Genomic DNA, 22,435 nt, shown 5'->3' on the forward strand with positions numbered 1-22,435 from the left:
TAAGTGGCTGAAATGCTTTCTTTTTTATTGACAATGAATTTTAGTTGGCTATAATCAAATGTGGCAAGCGCATCTTGTAATTATAGATATAACTCCTTGAGTCTGCTAATTCTTAACGTTGGATCTTGCACAAGAAAAATCTTTTGGATTGTAGCCACAAAACATTTTGCAAAAAGTGAACTGATCCCGTGCCTTGTCTGTTAGCAGTCTATTTACTCGTCCCATTGCTTCCTTGTTCTTACGTAAACTTCCTCAAAGCAAAAACAGTGAACATTTTCCACTGGAAATGCGTCCAGCATAATTCGATAAACAATGAAGTAAATAAGGGACTGTAAATTCAGAGAGCCATCTACTGGCAACTAAGTGAAACGAATTAAACTCATTAAGGGCCAAATCTCTGCCTCTCCCCCGCAAGTACTTTCCTTACAGTTAAGGAACGACACACAAGTAAACTATATGTGCGTAGTTATCATTTCAAGACATAGGTGGTAAGAGGGAAAATGCTGGTTCTCGGAGCAAGAAGGAGCTGCCTCATTTGCCCAGTGCCTGGATTCTACTGGGTGAATGAGAAAGGAAGGGTAACAGAATGAAGGAGTGAGGACTGTCCGAGTGCCTGCAGCCTTCACTACGTCCCTTACATCCATGCTGTTTCTTTTATAGGTGGCTCAAGTCAGGCACAGCAAAAGCAAATGACAGCAGAGCTGGAACCAGGGCCAAGGTGCCTTGAGTTTAGCGTTTCAAAGATGAGGTTTAGAGGAAACAGTGTCCTTGATCACCACCATTAGAAGATCACAAGGGATACACACGGCAAGGGAGCTACATTGACTTCTGCATACTGAATCAAATTACGTCAACTACTGCATGAAGCACAACAGCTATGCATAAAACAGTCCCCCGCCTAGAGCAAAATTTCCCAGCCTGAGCCTGACCCACAGCAGGATCACACTTCCTCTCTGGGGAACAGCAGCTCCAGGCACTGGAGCTCACAAAAGATGGGGGAAACCGCAGCAGCGTGCAGTTCCTCCCCTCCTCTTGGACTCACCTCCACTATTTTAGGTGGAGCGGGTGGGGAGACCAGCAGACACTTGCACAGGAATGGTGCCCAGACCCGTACTTCTCCTGCAGGAAAAGCTCCTTTTGGAGGAGAAATGGAAATTTGAATCCTCAGCTGCACTGGCCTTTCTGCAGCCTTCTTCATATGGCAGCGTTTGACATCTGCTTCATTTTTTAAATTCTTCATCTCTTGGAATGATCACTTGCAGATTTCTTCATTTTGATAGATAGATTCTTGAACTTAAATCTCCTTGGCTACAGACTTGCAGTATTCCCCAACTGAGATTCGACCAGTTTCTGGTAATGTTTATCACTTTCAGGTACTGTTTCTATTTAACTAAGATCTTAAATTAAACATAGCCTTGACACAGATTCTTACAGGTATCCTATTGGTACCTCCTCTTCTCTAGCCTCATCCTGGGAAGGAAATCTGGTTTTGGATGGAGTAAGTGGTACAAGCAGAACCATGCTGGCTAAATCAGTGGAGGCAAACACCTCAACAGCAGTCTCTGGAGGAGTATGTTCAGTTTGTCCCTTTCATCCTGCATGACTTCAAGAATGGTGCACAAATCACCGTCACAGTTGCTTCCACAGGCAGACCGACACACCTGGCACATGTGAGCAGATTCACACTTTGGTAGAAAGGTGAGTCTCATCTGGAAAAGGACCTCAGGGCCACCCTTAGCAGATAGCATAGTCAGCGTCAAGTCTGTGCAGGCATGTGGGAAGATTTCAGGAAGCAACATGGGAGAATCCTTTTATTATCTGAAAGGATTCCTCAAGCATACATGCTTCTTAGTTGCTTTATTGTGTGCTTGCATTGACTATTAACCTCAAAGATCCCAAATTCTTTGGGAAACCTGCGACATTCTAGAGAGATGGGTTTGCTTCAGAGGCAAAATACTTGTCCATAGCTGTTATATTTTAATCAGAAATGCTTCTCATCTTTACAAAGCTGTGTCCTTTATCTAACCATTCTATTTCCAGTAGTGTTGCTAAACGCAAACAACCCTGCTACAAGCATGTCTGAGGTTTTCTGTTCTTAAGTGAGTGGGAGCAACCTTGGTGTAACCTATTCTAACAAGTAGTTCTGTGAGCAGCAGAATTTACACAGCCTGGATTCCAATGTTCTCCCTTTATCCTGTCCCTGGGTCTCTTTTTACTTGAACAGCTATTTCCACAAAAAAAAAACGGAGGTTTTTAATGTCTCCGAGGCTCTGCAAACCTGATTAAATTGCAGAGTGGTTTCAAAACGTTCCAGAGGGAAACAGATCAAAGATGGCTTACTTCCCTAGGAAATTAAACTAAAAATAAATGAGGACAAATTCCCTTCTTTATAGCTCCTTGACCTAAGGTCTGCTCTGTTTACAAAACACACAAATGGGTATTTTGGAAAGCACGTACAGGTTGGCCAAATATTTAATGGGCTTTTCTAATTATATTGCAGATTATGGATGAATGCTTAGATGACTTCCCAGAGGTGATCCAGTAGGCCAGTGGCACATACAGGAGTAGAAGCTTCGTTCCCCTAACTGCCCACCAATTTGGTGTTACCTTACTGATCTGCAGTATTTGGTGGGTAACTGGTCCATGGTATCTCAGAGAGCCATAAAGCAGAGAGTATCTTCTCTAATTTTCAGTCTTCTTGGCTTTGCCTCGTTGTGTTACCTGTTTGGGTTACCTACCAAAAAAGGAAAGACAAATTAAATTTTCCATAAACACGGATTTTAAATTTTTGTTGCTTTTACTATATTAATATAGTACAAATAGAGCTCAAAGTTGGTTTGCATGGCCTTTATGGCATTAAAATACTAAAAGCGTAAACTCTGTGACATCCGTTAGAAGTTTGTTGAATGCAATATGCCCTCTCCCACTCCCTCTGCAAATCTTTCCTACAGAAATAGGAATTAGTCAATGTGAAGAAAACCCTTTCTTTACAGGCAGTTATTTATGATTGCCTATGGAATTATTCTGCAATCAAAGCTTTGTTTTGCATGATCTGACTGATGCAAAAAGCAGAAAATAAATATCTTCATTCTCATAACCTGATCACCCGAGGGATTTGCAATGTATATCCAGATGGCATATTGTGTGGCCTATCAAATCAGGGCATGGTTATTAAATTTCAGAGCAGGAAGGTGCAGGCAACTAATTTCAGGCAAGGGAATCGTCATTTCATCTGATCAACTGAATAATTCTTTGTTCAATATTTACCCAAATCCAAGCCATGTGAGCTACTGAGCTCTCAATATTCGAGACCATGCACAAACAGACAAGCACATTCATCTTTGTCTTTGAAAATATAAGCAAAGATGAAACTTTAAAGAACTATTATTTCTAAAATAGGTCATAAAATTCTGAAGGCAGGCCTGTCTCCTTCTGCACTGACAGATTACCCAGGACTGTGGGGACAGTCTTTCGCAAATTAAGTACAAACAGGAAATGTTTTTTATATTTAAATCTTTATCTTTGCTTGGAATATAAAGATATACATGGTGTGTTTGCAACTTTCTGTATATTAACCTCTCCTTTTCAGTTTCGAAAAGGAACAGTGACAGGTTGTGACCATTTTTTTTTAGGATTTTTCAAATTTTATCATGGTAGTGCTGTTACTACGCTGCTCTGTGGAGATGCTCACTGCTAGAAAGGATTCCCCAGAAGAGATCAGGATTGCAATCACAGCAGTGAGGTGCTGTTAGCAGAGGCAAGCAGTGAGCTGAAAGGCAGGGGAAGGAGCAGAACCGTGATCTCCCACATCCTGGCTTCAGGCCAATAGCTAGATCTGTGAAACACAGTTTGTTTTCTGCTTTGCACCTTTACACCCAAGATCTTCTGCACTTATGGACCCAGTATGTGGAATATGTCATATCCATGTGATGACACCTAAAAAAACCAGCATATATACATATATATATATATATAAAACCAGCATGAAATACCTGCTGTTGGCATTTATCCTCCTGAAGCTTGACTTTGGATCAGGTGCTATAATCATGTGCCAAATGTAAAAAATTAAACCCAGCCTGATCATCGTTGGCCAGCAGAAGGCAGTAAAATCACAAAATGGAAAAAAATAAATATATATATATATATATATAAAAAAAAAAACACTAAACTTCCTTGATCAACCCAAACTTCTGCAGCTGGAGTCCCAGGCACATGGAGAACGCAGGGACATGGCCTTTCTGTAGGATGTGAAGTAATAATGTTGGTTACAGACGTTCAGCAAATTCAAGCTCCATCTTTCCCAAATACCGCACTTCTTTGGGGGTAGTGTTTCTTTCTTTCTTTCATCCTTTCTTTCTTTTTTTGATTTTTTGCTTTGTTTTGTTTTCAATCATTGGCCCTGATGCATCCGATGATTTCTTTAAGCAGCTGATGACTGATGAAGAACCCACTTTACAAAAGAACTACAAACAACCCCTCAGCACATGTAGCCGTGGAAGCTGAGAGCAGATGCGATTCCTTGACCATTTTTAGAAAATCAATTAAAAAAAAAATGGAACTAGTGTTGGCATACAACTAAATGCACAGACGTTTAGCCTCGAGGTTTAAATACCACCAGCCCCTAAAGAATTCGGGGATTTTGCACCATGTCACTGAAGTGGGGTCACACGAGCGAACAGCTCGCCCCGACACCACAGCTGGGAGCTGTGCGGGGCCTGTCCTGTCACACAAACGCTTCGGGCCTCCCTTCCCAGGGGCTTGTCCGCAGCCTCCGCCCGGCTCTCGCCTCCGCCCTCCGCCGCCATCCCGCCGCGCCCTCCCGCCTCCGCGGTCGGCAGTGGAAAACCGCCCTCCCGCTGGACTACAACTCCCGGCATGCCCCGCGCGGCCTCACCGCCCTGCCGCCCGGCCTCCTCCCGCCGCAGCGCCCGCCGGGACCTGTAGTCCTTGGGCCGCTCCCCCGCGGCCAAGGCACCGGGAGGCCGCTCCGGGCCGACCGCAGCACGGAGCTCACCGCGGGGGTAAGCGGCGGCCTCGCCGGGAGCGGCGGCTCGGCAGCGGGTCTCGGAGCGCCGCCGAGGGGGAGCGGTCTTGGGGGAGCGCGACCGGCGGTGCGGGGCCCTCACGGTGGCGGCTCCGCGTCCCCGGGCCCAGCCCCGCAGCCCCGGGCCGGCCGTGGCGGGGGGCGGGCGGCGGGGGCTGGCCCCCAGCCCCCGGAGCGGGGCAGGTCCGCAACGAGCTGTGGGGATGAGGGGGGAAAAGGGGGTTTGTCGTGGGTCTTCTGCAAAGCGGTGACGGGGAACCGTCTTGGAGCCGGGGAGCTGCGTACAGGGGACCCTATTTCTTTATAAACATTTCTGTTTTCCGTCTGGGGCTTCTCTGTGAGGTTTGCTAAGTGGTGCTGCTAATGCGGTTTCCTTTCAGATTGAAAAGAAAAAGCGAGGGCGGTCATCGTTCTGTAATTAACAAAGGTCGTCATCCTCAGACCCTGCTCATCCCTTGCACGGAGTCGCAGCGGCAGGTTAGTGGTTTTTTTGTTTTGTTTTGTTTTGTTTTGTTTTGTTTTGTTTTGTTTTCCCATTGTTAATAAACAGAATAAAAACCTAAAAGCAGGAACTTTGCTACAGCCGTCCCCTTCCAAGGCTGGGTCGGAGGCAGCCCCCAGAGCACAAGGACTTCAGTGTGCCCTCAGAGGCTGTCCTGCCACACTGAGGTAACGTCCTGGTAATAGTGTAAGTTCCAGATAACCTCTTGGGTGAGCCAACTTCCCCACAAAACCATTAGCTTGAGACTTAATAACAGGGCTTACCTTGTGCCTGTTGGGCTTGAATCTATTCCCAGTGACCATCTCCTGATACTGCTCCAGTAGTTTCAGAGGGACTGTTACTGTTATGTTATTACGCTAATAGGAAAACCCTGTATGTTTCAAGTGCAGTAAATCTGTCCGCTTCGTGTTAGCAGTCTTCTTCAAAGTCCCTTTCACATCTTTAGTGTAACGCTAGGGAAGAAATGTAACGGACTGAAAGAGAAATGTGCTGAGGTGGCTGTTATCCTTTAAAGGAAAATGAGCTGCTTTCGCATGGCATAATTTTTCCTTCAGCCCCTTTAGGAACAAAAAATGGGAAAAAAAATAGGAAACTAAGAAAAAAAAAATCAGTCTTCCCCCATGTTTGTGAGCTTGTTTGCTTCTTGTTTGGTCAGAAAGGTTGTTGATGGAACTTTTATTAAAAAAAGAAAACACAATACAACAGAGCAGCAGAAGAGCATGTTAGGAGAGGCTTGGGCAAAAGATTTTTGTTTTCCATGCCCTACCTCCAGATCCCAGAGACAGTGCATCTGTGTGAGTACTGCCAGGCTCTGAAGGTGTTGGCACCCCAACATCTCCATACTCTCTTCGCCAAGAGATACCAGCATTAGGAGTTATGCTATCAGGGCTTACATTTTACTTCCTGAAAATATGCTCCCAAAGCAGAGGAGTAACAGGCCTGAGACTTCATCCGCTTTGATCCCACTTCCACGGAGAATAACGCATGGAAAAGTAGATCCAGTTCTATATTCTCCATTTAAAATAGAGAGGGTACAACATCCCTGATAGTGTGTGCTCCTGGTCCAGGTTGATTAATTACATGAGATAATTTACTTTTCTTCACTTCATCATTTGTTGTTATCAAACTTGGCTAAAAATATGGTGGAGTCTGCAGTGATGTTCCACTCTTTATCAACTTCTGATGTCCCACATTAAAAAATATATTTCCACCTACCTACTTAAGGATTTGAGTTACTTCATATCATCAGGAAAATCTGTAGCGAGTATTTAAACATGAATCATTGACAGAATGCACGCAGAGAAGGAAGCTGTATTTATTAGCAGCAAACTTCCTGTTAGTAAGTGGTGCAGGTGGACTGCAAAAGGAGTTCTGTCCCATCTTTTCAGACTTCTTATAAACAGGGATAAATAAAAGTAGTATATATTATTTTTCTATTATTAGGGATTCAGAGCCTTTTTAAGGTAAAGTCTATCATGTCCAGCAGCTCAGAGTCAATAAATGTGCATTTCCATGCTGCTGCCACGCCTTTTGGACAATTTATTGCTTTTTTTTTTTTTTTTTTTTTAACAAAAAAAGATCTGCATGGCAGTGCCTTTTACCACCCTTTTACCACTCTCATTTCTGTAATACAGCTGGACTACTGCAGAAAACATGATCAAATCAGAAGGGAGCCTTTTTGCGCTGCAAGTGATGCTTCGAAGGGATGTAAACTAAGCATGGATTTGTTGTCAGTATTCTGCTCGCCTTCTGATCTTACCCCTCCAACAAGTTAGTTCTGTTCAGAATTATGTCACTGTTACTACACGCATTTTCATTAACTATTTTCTGCCTTGTACACATGCAGCAAAGCATCTAGTTCTTTGTCAGCTCTTCTAACATATATACACGCCCACTTAGGAAAATTCTTGACTAGAAATCTGAAACTAATGCTATTTTTTAAAAGCCAAAATACGTTTATCAGTGCTCCGAATCCCCGATGTGAGAAAAAAATTACTCACTGTTTTCTTTTTAGCAGGAAAGAATAGTATCTAATCTCTAGTAGTGAAATACAGCTCTTTATTGCACTGCAAATTAGAACGAGTGTGCTTGTACACCAACAAGTGCAGGTTGTATGCCCTGGATCAGTTTGTGGTGCGGTTGAGAGCTGTTGGAGAACGTTACATTTTATTTAGTTTTGCATTGTAATTTTATTAGTGGATATTTGGGATCAAATGTTTTTATGATTTATTCATGGAATGTGTGATTACTTCCCCGGTCCCTGGAAGTAGAGGATTCTGCAAGTTTATTGCTGTTTCTGGTCATGTTAGGCTTAAGTACCCAAGTGTGTGGGTGGTGATAGTACTGTGCTCTGTGCCCACAGATATGTTTGTATTTTTCTTTTTACAGCAGCAGAATTTAATGTTTTACAAGACAGCGATGGCTTTTTCTCTGGAATCTGAATATGGAGGCCACAGGGACAGATGAAGTAGAAAAGATAAAATCAAAGTTTATGTCAGCATGGCACAACATGAAATACAGTAAGTGAAACAATGCGTGCTAAAATCTTGTCTCCGTCGAAACAAATGGAACTTGTCTTGTTGATACGGTTGTAATCATGAATCGGAAACTTTTTAACTTTGATATAGCAAGCAGTCTGAATAAACAAACTTGTTTAGCTTCCCATTTTTGAAATAGATTTGCATAATTTATTTTTAAATGGCTTATTTCAGCAAGCGATATATGCATTATGTAAGTAGCACTAAATAGCACGAGATTTGCATAGCCTTTGTACGGGGCTAGTATGGAATCATTTGCGCAGAGGTTTTATTTTTATATGTCCTCAAAAAATAGGATTTGTGTGAAATACAAACTCCACTGATGAATCTACTTCACATGCTTGTGTACCATACTTTTCCACGGTTGAATGTCAGAAATCTGTTTGAAAACCAAGCAGATTTTCAAGTGTCCCTTTTACTAACATGTCCTTAACCTTAATTTGTTGGCTTAATAGACATGGCGTAGTTTTCTGTGTACTTTTTGAGTCTGAAATCTGCAATGTAATGTAATGAGGCATGTTTAGTCCTACAGGAAAATTAGTATTCTTCTTACATTTTCACTGGTCACGTGCAAAGCTTTGTGTATATTATTAGAGGAGCTGGGAATCTCTCAGTATCAAACTACGCAATAATGAATTCACAATGGAGACAAAGCAACTTAAGCTCAGCTGTAGCACTTCTGTATCCTAACAATTTCTAGACAGTAGTACAATTGTATTGACATTCAGATAGTCATACATGGATAACATCACATTTAAGGCAGAACTCTTATCTGTGTTTTGTAATATTAACCTTTTTGTTATTTATGAAAGTAAACCCCACTTTTACTACATTTTCCCCATATTGCCCTTTAAGGGGTTACCTTTGGCTTAATCAGATGCTATTAGAAATGCCTTTTTGGAATGCTACAGTCACAAATTTGTATTTATATTTGCTTTGCATTTATTTTAGGTTGGGTGTTGAAAACAAAAACTTACTTCAGTAGAAACTCTCCAGTTTTCCTGCTGGGAAAATGTTACCACTTCAAATCTGATGGTATGTACGTAACACTTAACTCATTAAAATCTTACTCCGCAAGAACTCTATGGATATATTTTTAATCTTCTAGAAAGACATTAATTAGCAATTACTGAATTCAAAATGTAAATGTGAAAAGCTTAGAAAATTCTTATTCATATATGTCAAACGCCACCACCAGTGCAATCCATCCTAACCTGCTTTATTCAGATTTTACTGTGAAGTCTTGTTCTTTCTGTAAATATCAGTCCTGTAATTTACACTTCATTTACCCATCAAACTGAGATTTTCTAAAAATGCATGAATGAATCACAGAATCACAGAATTTCTAGGTTGGAAGAGACCTCAAGATCATCAAGTCCAACCTCTGACCTAACACTAACAGTCCCCACTAAACCATATCCCTAAGCTCTACATCTGAACGTCTTTTAAAGACCTCCAGGGATGGTGACTCCACCACTTCCCTGGGCAGCCCGTTCCAGTGTCTAACAACCCTTTCGGTAAAGAAGCTCTTCCTAACATCCAACCTAAAACTCCCCTGGCGCAACTTAAGCCCATTCCCCCTCGTCCTGTCACCAGGCATGTGGGAGAACAGACCAACCCCCACCTCGCTACAGCCTCCCTTGAGGTACCTGTAGAGAGCGATAATGAAATAGCGACAGTACCTGTAAGAGTCACGCACCAGCATCTTTTGTTATCATTTTTAGTATGCAGTTTTCTCAGAATCTTAGCTTTTTTTTTTTTTTTTTGAATGCCTCTATCAGACCATTTACATCTAGGTGAATTAAGCAGTTGTTTACTTGCAAGTAGCAATTGTAATAACAGTTGCTGTCTTAGTCTTTTTTAAGCTGGAACACTTCTAATATATTTTCCTTTCTTGTATTTGAAGCAATTGTTAATTTTTGCAAGTTTGCCTTTCTGATAGAATCTTGTATATTTTCATTCCGGTAACAGAAGTCCCATACCAAGTTATAACTGAAACTGTGCTTTGCCTTACAGAATCTGGTGAACTCCCTACAGATGGATCCAATTTTGACAACATCAATGCAGAGATTTCAGGAAACGTTGACGAGTTTCGTAAAGATTTCATTTCTAGAATATGGCTGACCTACAGAGAGGAATTTCCTCAGATAAAGGGCTCTGCATTAACAACAGACTGTGGTTGGGGATGCACGCTGAGAACTGGTCAAATGTTGTTGGCTCAAGGTCTTATGCTTCATTTTCTTGGTAGAGGTAAGTTACAAGGGAGGATCTGTATATTTGGTGTGATAGGCATGGGTGTTTTGTCGAGTGTGTGACAGTCTTTGTACGGCCAGAATCTAAAGTTCCAGCTGGTTTTGGTTCTGGGCTTCCTTTCATTAATACTTTGTATTAATTGTATTGTGACAGAGCAGTGATCCAGCTGATCTACTCTTCTATTTCTGAAAAAGGTTGTGTCAAAAAAAGACATTGGAAACTCCACAGAAGCTAACTGTGAAGTGAAATACCTCAAAAAAATGTGATTTAATATCTACATATTGCTGTGAGCCATGTAAATGTCCAATTCTCCTGAATCTTGCTCGTTTCTTCAACTCTGAATGTCGGAATGAGTTCCACAACCCGTAGCTGTGGGCTATAGCAAAAGTGATGTTCTTTTATCAGTTTTTAAGTTGTACCCTATTCAATTTATCCTAGTATTAATATTTTGAGTTAATAGAAGGACTTGAATACATCATTCTGTGTTGAAATTTTCACTAGTTCATTTTTTCTCTTTCCCTGTGTACTTACAAAGGAACTTTTTTTTTAATTGTCTGCCTGAAATTACTCTTTCTCACACAGCTGTTTGAAGGAAGTAGCTTTAAGATACTTGGACCACTTTCTGCTTTCAAAGGTTTAGCGTGCATGCCATCCCCATTCTTCTAAGCTGTGCCATGCCCTCTGTAGAGGTATTTTTGGTTCTTATGGTTAACCACCTTGTCTTTCATCCTCTTTTCCTCAATCTCTTTCATAATCTACCACATTGCCCCTTTGAAAGAATCGTTCTTACCCTCTGTCACCACTGTTGTCAAAATGATCCAAGCTCTGGGCCTGAAGCCACCAGACTCGTTAGTTAGAATACAACGTATTGTTTACTAAACCATTTGGTGAATCCTTAGGAATGCTTTAGTAGCAGATAGTTCTGAAAGCCTGTTTTGAAAATACTTTGTACTTAATGTGCAAATATGACGTAAGCTGTGAACGTAGTCCCAAGGCAGCTGCATCACAAAGCCTTCCTTCTTGGCAGTGTCATGACTGAACTGTCAAACCAGCTTACTGAATGTTCCTGTTGCTGTAGGTACCTAAGTCATAAAACATTCATTATTCTTTCCAACGGACTGCAAGTATCAAAACACATGAAAACCCTTCTGCTGAGAGAATACAAATCCCTTAAATATAACTTTTATTATGTGTATATTTAAAAAAAATAAAAGATCAGAAGTTGGAGGATGTAACGGCTCATTCTGAAGTAACCCAAAATAAAAAAGCCCCAGGTTCATATCTTTAAAATCTACGGTTACAAAGAATTTCTTGCACTGTCCCCCATGAGTCCTCATCTGGGAAGTGATCTGGTGATTCCAGAGTGCTGGTGTTTCTGTGGCAATCCAAATATGTAGAGAAGTGGAGTATGTCTGGTCTTTCTGGGCTGCTTATCTCATTACATGTCTTCTGACAGCTGGTGAATTATCTTTTGAAAAGATTTATGAGGTTTGGGTAGCTTTTTAAACATATTTAAGTGTTTACATGAAGTTTTTCATTGCTGCGTACTCTTTTCCCAGAGATGTTTTCATTATAGTTTAATGGTATTGTTTCTGTTACAAAGCAAAACTTGCCTGCAGTTACCAGCTGGAATGCTCACAGTTCACTGCTGTGTGGAAGGTTCCAGATATCGCTGAGTGATGTTGTAAATAAGTTTTTATTTTAAATACTAAGGCACTGGTAAGTTTACTTTAAAGTGCACGTGCTCAAGACAGACTTGAATTTGAAGCTCACAGGACAGGAGTAGGAAGGGCCCTGATGCTGTTGCATGGAGCACCTTGTCCTTAGGGTTTGTTCCTTGCTTGGCTGCGGCAGCCTTCCCCACTGCACTCTGGGGCGCTCCCTGCAGACCTTGAGAATATTTCCTGATCTAGCGCTAAGTTCGCTGTGTTCCAGAGACTTCCTCACATGCTCCGTGCTGCAAATAGTTGTTCAGACTTGTGGGAGAGACTTTCAGTCACCTGACAAGCGAAGCCGTGCTGTTCTCTAGATGTGCTGAGCCACCATTATGCTATTAATCGGAACGAGGCATGTAGGGTGCATTGTAAGAGAGACCTCTTGCTAGAAATGCACACTGTAGATACCGTGCTGAATAACGTTTAAACAAGTTTGTTTTGGAAGCTAGGTAAATCTAAGAATTGACAAATGTGTTAACTAAAGGAATCTTTTGCATTTTTCTGCTGCTCTGCTTTGTGCCAGGAAGCAGCGTTTGTTTTGCACGAGTAATTCCCTACTTTTGCCTTTTTCTAATAACCGACAGACCAGAACAATAAAAAACAGGCTTTGAAGCTTCTTGATTGACTTGAATAAAACTAAATGGTACTTAATAGCTAACTTTTGTATTTTTAATATGCCAGATTGTTCTGTTCTGTGCCTTGTGATCAGGTATGTCTTTTACATATTAACTGAGCAACCTACTACACCAGATAGCATAAATAGCTAATAAAATTGACCTCTAGTTGTATTTCTTTTCTCCTGTCATACAGCAGAAAATGAAAGCAAATCATCTTGCGGTTTTGTCCTTTGTTTATGTTTTAGCAGTGACATTTGCATCTTGGTATATAAAGTCCGTATTATCGGTCTGGAACCTGGGGGGAGAAGGGGGTGCGCTTTGCTGATTATACCAAAAGCTAACAGTAAGCCTAATCTGCATCTTAACATTTCCTGCTGCAGCCTGGGTCTGGCCAGATGCGTTGGACATTGAGAATTCAGATTCTGAATCCTGGACGGCCCATACAGTTAAAAAGCTGACAGCATCATTCGAAGCATCGCTTACAGCAGAAAGAGAACCCAAGATCCTGTCAAATCATCATCGGGGAACACTAAGGAGAAACTGTGGCGACAATGAAATGAGAAATGAAGTTTATCATAGAAAAATAATTTCTTGGTTTGGCGACTCTCCGCTGGCAGCTTTTGGCTTACATCAGCTAATAGAATATGGAAAGAAGTCTGGAAAAATTGCGGGAGATTGGTACGGGCCTGCTGTTGTTGCACACATTTTAAGGTAAAAGTATCTTTATTCTTTGCTGGTATCGTGCCTTGCCCATTACAGGAGAAGCATTTCAAAGTGTCGTGAGATTACTTGAGCTTAATTGAGCATCTAGCTGTTCATTATTGGCTTTGTAAAATGTCCATATTAGCAGCAATTGTAGAGTTTTTTCAGAGACAGGAATGGAAATAGGAGTAGGTACAGGAATTAAACTCTGAGCCTCCATTTAATCGTATTTCAGGAAAAAAAACATTCCTGTTTTCCTGTACGTTGTGCACTGAGTCCCAAGGTCTCACCCAAACCTGGGCTTTTAAGTAGAGCTGCATTTAATGAAATGTTCTAAAAACTAACCACTCTTTCAACCTTGGAACATGCATAACATTATAGATTTTTTTTTTTATACTGTAACCTGGGGGCTGTAATGTACTGATAGTGTAATGAAATGTCAGAGCTAAAATTGATGTTTTCAGCATTTCTTTGCACATATGAAATTCTTGTGAAACTGTAAATGTATGGGACTATTAATATTATAATTATATCACAGTAAAAGTAAAGGGTCTGTGACATTCAGTGTGGTTTAAAAAGAAGTCGAAAGTCAAATTTCTCCGTACTGCGTGCCTTTATATACCATTTATTTGAATATTACTGATTTGGGTTTTTTATAGTCATACATACTTAGGTTCTTAGCAGATTCCAGTTTACCTATAAACTGAATCACTAAGAAGTCATTTAAGCAGCAGAAGTCAAAGTTCCTTTGTTAATCTATGTATCCGTAGAGGGAACGATTTGCTAATTAGTGTACTAAGCATACTCGTCTGAAGTGAAACAAGTCCCAAAATGCTCTGATGTATGCGTGCATACGTGCAGATGCACAGAGTGACAGGTAGCATTACCTATGTGTTTTCTTCTATTTTTTTTTTCCTGAAAATAGAAACTGAATTCTTTTTGCTTGCTTTAAATTTCAGTAGCCTGTTTACCTAATAGATAGCGGGGAAAAACTTTGGCCCAGCGTTCCATTTAACGCAAACCCACCGGTGATTTTAAACACCACAAAGGTTTCCGTTCCTAGATCTCCTTTCCCCTTACAGCAGCACTAACAACGTATAGCACTCTCGTAACTCGAGAATGGCTTTGTTAAACGATTCCTCAAAATATATTGTGGAATAAAGGGCTAGTGACCATTTAATGCAAGCATGTATTGGAAGTCAAAGGCTAATCTTCTATTTTGAACAGTTTAATTTCTTTACAAATGTTGTCCTTGATTGATGATCATGCTTCAGACTATCGACGTATATTTTCTCTTTAGTTTTTAGGTCCATTACTCTTATTCTTTTGAGGATAGTCTAATACTGCAATTATGTCTTTGAAAGTTTTGGTGAAACCATGTAGCCTTTTATGTGCTAGCTTTTATTTCAATAGACATGGGGTGCTAATTTGTGGCTAGTTACATGAACTGAGGTCAACTAAAGAGATCTATCAAGTTAAAAAATAATAATTTTGTCAGCAAATTTAGTCTTTATTATACCGATACACAACCGAAAATTGCTATAAACTGAAAGAAATTAGGTAGATGAATACGAATTTCATTGTAACTTAATGTGTGTGTGTGTTTTTTTTAATTATGTGTGTGTGGTTTTCCATTGTTTCTTCTAAATGGTCAGGCACTGTTACCTTTGGGAAAAAAAACCTACTGCCATATGTACTGCATCTGGGTATCCAGTGTTACTGCTTGTGTGGTTTTGTTTGTTTTTTAAAATCGCCCTCCATCTGTATTGATCTGAAATGGAAGGGGTTTTGAATTTTAAAAAATAAACAATAAGCAGAACAATTAAAAACAACCTGTTTCTAAAAATGAAATAATATGTGTTTATTTAATGTTAATTTCTCTAAAATCAGCGATGATAGTTTTGTGTTTGTACTTAGAAAAGCTGTTGAAGAAGCCAGAGACCCTGAGCTACAAGGAGTAACAGTCTATGTTGCTCAGGATTGTACAGGTAAATGTTGTGACTGTGTAGATTTTAGATGCTCTTTATGCCTTTCAGGAAGCACTCAACAATGGAACCACAAAGAAAAAAAAAATAAATGCAAAAATGGATCCACAAAATTGAGATTATGTAGACAAAGGGGTTCCTGGCAGGTGTTTGTTCTTTTGTTTCAGAATCGGGCATCATGACTTGAAAGCCTTACACGTTGCTTGTTTGGTTTCTTACCAAGATAGTGAAATTCAGAATCCAGGAAGATAACTTTTTCATACAATCTGCCCATAATAACTTTTTATTTGAGGGCTCTGAGGATTTAAATTAGTTAATCTTTTTTGTACTCTGTTTCAGTGTTGTTTAATTAATAAGCTAGTAACAGCGTCTGTACCTTCCTAAAAATAACAACCCCAAACAATATAAAAATACTTAATTTCAGTTGGAATAGATTTGTTAGTTACATTTTATCTTCTCTTTTGCATCACAGATTTCTTTTTATTATATATATATATATATATATATATATAAATTAAAAACACTACCTCACCAGTCTCTTAGAAGAGTAAGAAGTCATTTTTGCTTTGAGTTCAAAGATAGAGACCCAGAGTGTGTGGTAACCTTTCCTCTGCTGCATCATGGCATTTTAAATAATCAATAACAGCCAGAGGAGCTTAGAGCCCTAGATGTTCAGGAGCTGAAAATGACGACAAGATAAAATAAACACGTGGTGAAACTTTACACTAATGACTACAGTCTTTCAAATCTAGCACAGTGCATTACTTTAGTAGCCATGTTTAGCTGCCAGAAATTTCAGTTATATCGTAATGGATCTTGATAGGACAGGAAGGAATGGGATCTGTGTGTAATCAATCAGGCTAGTTTTAAAGATACACTCTCTAATCGTATGCCTCAAACCAGTTTCACCTGATTGACAATGACAATGGAAACATAAAATTCTATTTATTTTTCATCTTTCTTCTGGTGATGATTTTTGTATCCCTTTTAATTTGGAGGGAATAAGCAGTAATACTACATTTAAGGTTTTTTCATTCATTTTTCAGTGACTGCTTTGTATTAACTTCAGACAGTGAACATAAAAATTAAAATCTAAAATCAGTTATTGTCTTTTTTTTCCTTTAATGTGTTTATGTTTCTGTTAGTTGTAGGCTTTCAAGTTTTGAATTACTGCTTTTAGAAGGAATTGTGAATAAATATTTATTGGCTCTCTCCTTAACCTACTCCTGCTGCATTTTCCTGGCAATGTGTCTTAGCTCAGCAGCAGCTGATTATTGTAAGATATTGCTGAAAATAAGGAAGCATAACACTGTCTTTTATCAGAGTTGCTCAGGAGTTATATTTCAGGAGGACAGCAATATTTTCAAAGGACTACAAATAGTTTGTCAGACTTAGTGGTGTCATTTTGAAGGTGTGTCTCTGTAAAAACTAGTGGATGTGTCTTAAATATGAATATTTCTGTGTCTCTTTCCAGTCTACAGTTCAGATGTTATTGACAGACAGTGTTCTTGTATGGATTCTGAAAAAACAGACACAAAAGCTGTAATTATATTAGTTCCTGTGAGACTTGGTGGAGAGAGAACAAACATGGACTACTTAGAGTTTGTAAAGGTATGAAATGAGAGTTCAATCATTTTTCAAATCGTAGCACTAGGTGATATGAAAAGAGACTTCACGATGGTAATCTTCTACCTATTAAATGTGTGGTGGTGATTTTACAGTTGAAGGTTGTAAAGTTTGACTTTACAGATTTTAAATTTCCCTATTACAAGATCAGACATAATTGCAGAGCACATGATGTCCCTTGGTAAAGCAGTGAAAACTGTTCTGCTTGTGAAGTAGCTACCTGAAAAGACATTAATGGAGTGGCTCAAATTATAAATGGTAATTTAGCTACATATGCTGCCGAGTTGTGCTGTAAGTATCACTCAGTGTTTTAAAATATAAATATACCAAATACCTTAATCTGTTTTCTTATTTTCTGAAATGCCGAATGGTTTAAGGTTGTTTCTCGTCTGTTCTTACCTTTTCATTTTCTTCCCCTTAAGAGAGGGGATAGCATTTTTTGACACCTTTAGTCATTACTTCCACTATTGTTTCGCTATGTGGAGAGTAGGATGAACACGTCGAAGGACAGTGATGCAGAAGTAGCAAGCAGTTACCACAAATAAAAATGAACTGGAAAAGGTAAAACATAAGGAAAAAGGTTTATTCTGTCCTCTTTTTTTTTTTTTAGTGAAGGCTCCACTTACAGAGCTAATGTTTGAAGATGGACTAGCACAAGAATATTTACCTTAGTGAGAGAGGGTTCTCTTAGCCCTGCTTTGTCTTTTTCCATGATGCCGTTTATCATAGGAAATATTGTCTTTAAATTTCTGTTCTAATTTTAAAAATTGCACACTGTAGTGGTATTTGCAAAGAATGAGTTGGGTTGGAAGGGACCTTAAAAATCACCTGCATCCGGCCTACCTCCCTGCCACGTGCAGGATGCCACCTACCAGATCAGGTTGGCCAAGGCCCCATCCGACCTGGCCTTGAACACCTCCAGGGATGGGGCATCCTCAACCTCTCTGGGCAAGCTGTTCCAGTGCCTCACCACCCTCTGAGTGAAGAATTTCCTCCTAACATCTCATCTAAATCTCCCCTCTTCTGGTTTAAAACCATTCACTCGTGTCCTATCATCTGCCTGAGTAAAAAGTTGCTTTCTGTCTTTTTCATAAGCCCCCTTGAAGTACTGAAAAGCTGCAATGAGGTCACCCCAGAGCCTTCTCTTTTCCAGACTGAACAGCCCCAGCTCTGCCTTCATAGGAGAGGTGCTCCAGCCCTTTGAGCATCCTCATGGCCCTTCTCTAGTCTGACAGCCCCACATCCTTCTTCTAGATCTGGGGACCCCAGATCTGGATGCAGTGCTCCAAGTGAGACCTCACGAGGGCAGAGCAGAGGACAATCACCTCCCTCAACCTGTTGGCCACTTTCCTCTTCTGGTCTGCAGCCCAGGATGATGCTGGCTCCTGTCAAACTTCTAGGCTACCAGGGCCCCCATGTATCTCCTCTCAGGGCTGCTCTCAGTGAGTTCTTTTTGCAGTCTGTCCTCATGTCTGGGATTGCCCTGACCCAAGTGCAGCACCTTGCACTTGGACTTGTTGAACCTCATTCGGTTCACATGGGCCCGCTTCTCCAGCCTGTGTCAAAGGCCTCACAGGACTCCGGGTGGATGCCATCGGTCGGTCTTTCCTCGTCAACTGATGCAGTCACCCCATCATGCAAGGCCACCGCATTGGTCAGGCAGGGTTTCTCCTCAGTGAAGCTGTTCTGGCTGTCTCAGATCACCTCCTTGTCCTGCAAAATCTGCGAGTCAGTCTTTTCTTTACATCATCTGTTTGTGACTGTTTCACATCTACAGAATTTCAGGAAAATGTGTTTGTTTTTAGTGGTACCAGGAGTCAGAGACATGAAGCCTTTCATTTAAGTGATGAACTCGTAAATAGCTTTTCTTTCATGATTTTTTCCTTATATTTTTAGATTTTTTTTTTGCAAAGTTTAAGTTCTTTTGTGGTTAGTCCTGACAAGTTACAATCAGCCTGTGGCTGTACGCAGGATCTACAGCAACCTTGCTGCACTTATAGTGTGAACTGCAAAAGAGCCTTGGAGTCAGTCATGTCCAGGAAAACACACGGCGCCTTCATTTGTAAGCCAACAAACAGTCGCTTTTGCAACTTTCACAAGGCTTCCTCAGCTAAAGAAAAGTGGCTCTGGTTCTTTAATGCTGCCTTCTATGATTGATGGGTGGCAGTGGCCAGTTCTACCCTGCTTTCTTCAATTTAGCTAGAAAAACACTTCCTTTTCAGAGTGAAATACATTTGCATGGCCCCGGGTTTCAAAGCACAGTCACGTCATCCCAGTTTGCTTTGTACAACTGGCCTGACCGAGGTAACTGCTGTTGCTCAGACACCAGGGGCTGCCTCTTGCCCTTGCTTGTGATGGAGGCTGTGATAAGAGGGCTTTCGATTGCGTGTATCAGTCACTCTGGTCTTGGCTGTTCGCTGAGCAGTGACTGAATTTCTTGGGGTCTGGCTTAAAGTTAAAAATGCAGATTTTACCATGTAGTACAAGAGGTAATTTTTACAAAGGGTTTTATATTTATGGATGAAAATTGATAAATATTTTATAATTCAGTTTTACAAGAGAATTTCCATAGATTAAACAGTTATTCATTACTCTAAATAGCTTTGCTCTCTTCCTGTTTCACTGGCAGAGAATGTGTCCTGCTTCAGCCTTTGCCTCTCATCTGTTAAACCTTCTGTAATGTTAAGCCATCAAAGAACATTTTCTAAAGAAGCCCTCTCTTAATCTGTATAAAGCACACTGAAGGTGACTTTGTTAGCATCTCAGGTACAACAGTTTTTGTTATGTTACATTACTTTATCATCGTCTAAGTAGGCAAAAAATTACCTCAACAAGAAGCCTTGGCCTTATTAGAACAGGTAATATCAATCATTTTGTTAAGAGAAATATTCCCAGTTTGGACATCGATAATGTACTGGTTATGATTTTCATGGCTCTTAGAGGAGAGGATGTGGATATGACCGCCAGCTAATGGAGATTTCATTTTAGCTCACGTGGTTGTCTTCTGCTGTCCCAGTTTGGGCCAGTGTCCAAGCTGTGGGCCCAAGATTTGTCTAGTGCCACCAGAAAACCCCTGTGATTTACTGATGTTTAAAGACTGCTCAGTTTTCGGAGTATTTCATGGTCTTGGGCTTCAGGTTTATTGCAACAGTTGGGCTCAGCTTTCAGCACTGCTCAGTGTTGGCAAAATTCACCTCCCTCTGCAGCTGATAGGATAACTCACGGAGAGCTTTGTTAAGCCAGGACTGAATGTTCACAAAAACCCTAATGAGCCCTGTGAAAAAATAGAACCTTGTGAAAGGAAGAGCAGTAGAAGAAGAGCAGTTGGAGAGATGGGGGAAGGACCTCCATGGCTACTTTCATTCCTTTGTGGTTGCTTAATGTAAGAAACCAGGAGAATGAGGAACTCCCAGGTGGTGACACAACCAGGAAAGCAATTCTTAATGGCAAGTACCTGGGAAGTGTCAGTTCTACCTCAAATGGGAGGTGATTATCCTTTGTGTGTGTGTGTGTGTGTGTGTTTTTTTTTAATTTCCCTTAATTAAAAATAAATAAACAAACCAAACACGTAATAGTGACATCTCTCCATTCTTAATAATTCTCACCAGAACCTTCACTGTAAGAAATAACATTAATCATGCTGCTTTAACAGCTGATGTATTTTCCTAAAAGTATTTTCAGAATAATTTTGCAATTGCAGGTTTTGGTTTTGTTTTCTCCTGATACCTTGTTTAAAATGAGGCACAGGGTATGAGTACGTGTGGCAGTGGTATGGTTTTGAGTGTTTCTTTGGCACTGGGGCTGTCTTAACGAGAAGCCTTCTGCTCCTCTGGGCGATTGTATTATTTCTTCTCGAAGAAGGCAAGGCAAGGTCAGCACCGGTCACCTACAAAGACGGCAACAGCTCCAGAAGATGAGCAGCGCTGTGGGTCTGATGTGCTTGCTCAAAGGCAAACAGGTTGTTTGTGATGCTGCTGCCCCCTGCCATTACCTTGTAAGTCTGGGAGATGGCACCAGCCCTGATGAAGGAGCAGGAGAAGCAAAAGCGCCCATTCCTCAGCCATGCCACTGCCCCAGGGGCCTCCAGGCTGTTGAAGTCCTGCGCTGAGCAGGGCAGCTGAGGCTGGTCATGCAGGGAGTGGGAATTGCAGGCAGAGCCAGGGGCAGTAACACCCTGAACGGCCTCTGCAGAAACCTCCAGAGCTTTTTTTTTGTCTGTTGTCTGCAACACCATCCAGAGCTTGTGGGTGAAAGGAATTTCAGTCATTTACACTACTGCAGTGTTCTTCCTTGGTAAGGCTGTGTGCCTGCAGGTAGATCTCCCCAGCACTAGAAGGTGTAGCTGTAAAGTCCCTGTTTTGTTAGATTATGATGTGTCTGCTTGGTTTGTATGATAGTGCAGGCACGTATTGCAGATCCCAACTCTTTACAACCTGAAGTAGCAGAAATACACTGCCAGAACTTGTGTGACCGTGGCTCGTGGCTCCCCCACCTCCTGTCCTTAGTAGCTCCTAGCTGCAGTGGCCAGGAGAGTGCATTCCTTCCTCTGCACCCCCAGATAAAAATGATTGTAGGATTTCATCCCTCCTCTCTTTACATCCCCATGGGTATATTTGTAATGCGTCTTTCTCAAAGCAGCAAGCTACTGATGGCTCCGATTCCTCCATCTTCGTGGTCAGAACCTCATAACACTGATGGGCTTTTCTGTTCCCTCTCTCTGATCTCCTTCTTTGGGCTGCTGTTTTTAGAGCTGTTTCTTGTAGTTAATATTGCTTTGATGGCACTTCTGCCTCTGGATGTAAAAGTTCATACCCTGGATGTAAAAGTTCATACCCTGCTCCAGACAGACTTCAACATTTGAATGCAAGAGGAGAGCCTCTAAGGCCCCAGAACGTGCATGTGTATAAACTTTGTAAATCTGATATTTTGATATTTTTTGACTACACTGCACTCAACTTCTATGACATTGTGTTTTGTCTTCCACCCAAAAATAATACTGCCAATTCTCTCAATGTATGAGAGAAAAAAAGAGGATTTCTCCATTTATCTGGAATGTCTGGTGGCAGGCTTTGGCTTTGATCTGCTGTAAACTTATAAAATGGAGTCAAGTCCCAGAAAATCTTGAAGTCAACTGCTTCTTTTTTAAAAGGAGAAAAAAAAAAAAAGGAAAAATAATTTGCCTAAAAACAGTAAAGTAGGCAGATTTTAATTTAGTTTAATGCTTTTCCTGTTTAATGCTGTTCTAATTATTTAATGTTTTGCTTGTAGGGAATTTTAAGCCTTGAGTATTGTGTTGGTATCATTGGTGGCAAACCCAAGCAGTCATATTACTTTGCTGGATTTCAAGGTTAGTGTCTCTTCAATATTTTGCTTTAGGAGTTAGGTTGTTAATATAGGACCAGTGGGAAATAGCATGATTAAAATAGCAAAATGAGTACCTTATTAATTCATCTT

General features: G+C 40.8%; 1 protein-coding gene and 1 long non-coding RNA gene across 3 annotated transcripts in view; one reads left to right on the top strand and one right to left on the bottom strand.

The window, feature by feature from the left end:
* LOC118170910 lies at positions 1–6,546 on the bottom strand. Its single transcript, XR_004752919.1, has 4 exons — positions 6,313–6,546; positions 5,810–5,998; positions 2,608–2,734; positions 1–2,224 (listed from the first exon to the last, which is right to left on the bottom strand). It is a non-coding gene; the product is annotated as an uncharacterized LOC118170910 (long non-coding RNA).
* Positions 4,904–22,435, top strand: part of ATG4C (autophagy related 4C cysteine peptidase) — a 27,531-nt gene continuing 9,999 nt past the window's right edge. Inside the window, exons 1-10 of one of the 2 annotated variants that reach the window (XM_035333528.1) lie at positions 4,904–5,021; positions 5,425–5,521; positions 7,181–7,316; positions 7,935–8,065; positions 9,035–9,118; positions 10,100–10,333; positions 13,049–13,379; positions 15,288–15,358; positions 16,830–16,966; positions 22,250–22,328. In XM_035333528.1, coding sequence (XP_035189419.1) covers positions 7,990–8,065; positions 9,035–9,118; positions 10,100–10,333; positions 13,049–13,379; positions 15,288–15,358; positions 16,830–16,966; positions 22,250–22,328 — 1,012 coding nt within the window. In that variant the 5' untranslated portion in view covers positions 4,904–5,021; positions 5,425–5,521; positions 7,181–7,316; positions 7,935–7,989. The remainder of the gene's footprint in view (positions 5,022–5,424; positions 5,522–7,180; positions 7,317–7,934; positions 8,066–9,034; positions 9,119–10,099; positions 10,334–13,048; positions 13,380–15,287; positions 15,359–16,829; positions 16,967–22,249; positions 22,329–22,435) is intronic. The other variant, XM_035333527.1, reaches the window with a different exon arrangement.

Source organism: Oxyura jamaicensis, chromosome 8, assembly GCF_011077185.1.
Source record: "Oxyura jamaicensis isolate SHBP4307 breed ruddy duck chromosome 8, BPBGC_Ojam_1.0, whole genome shotgun sequence".
NCBI lineage: Eukaryota > Metazoa > Chordata > Aves > Anseriformes > Anatidae > Oxyura > Oxyura jamaicensis.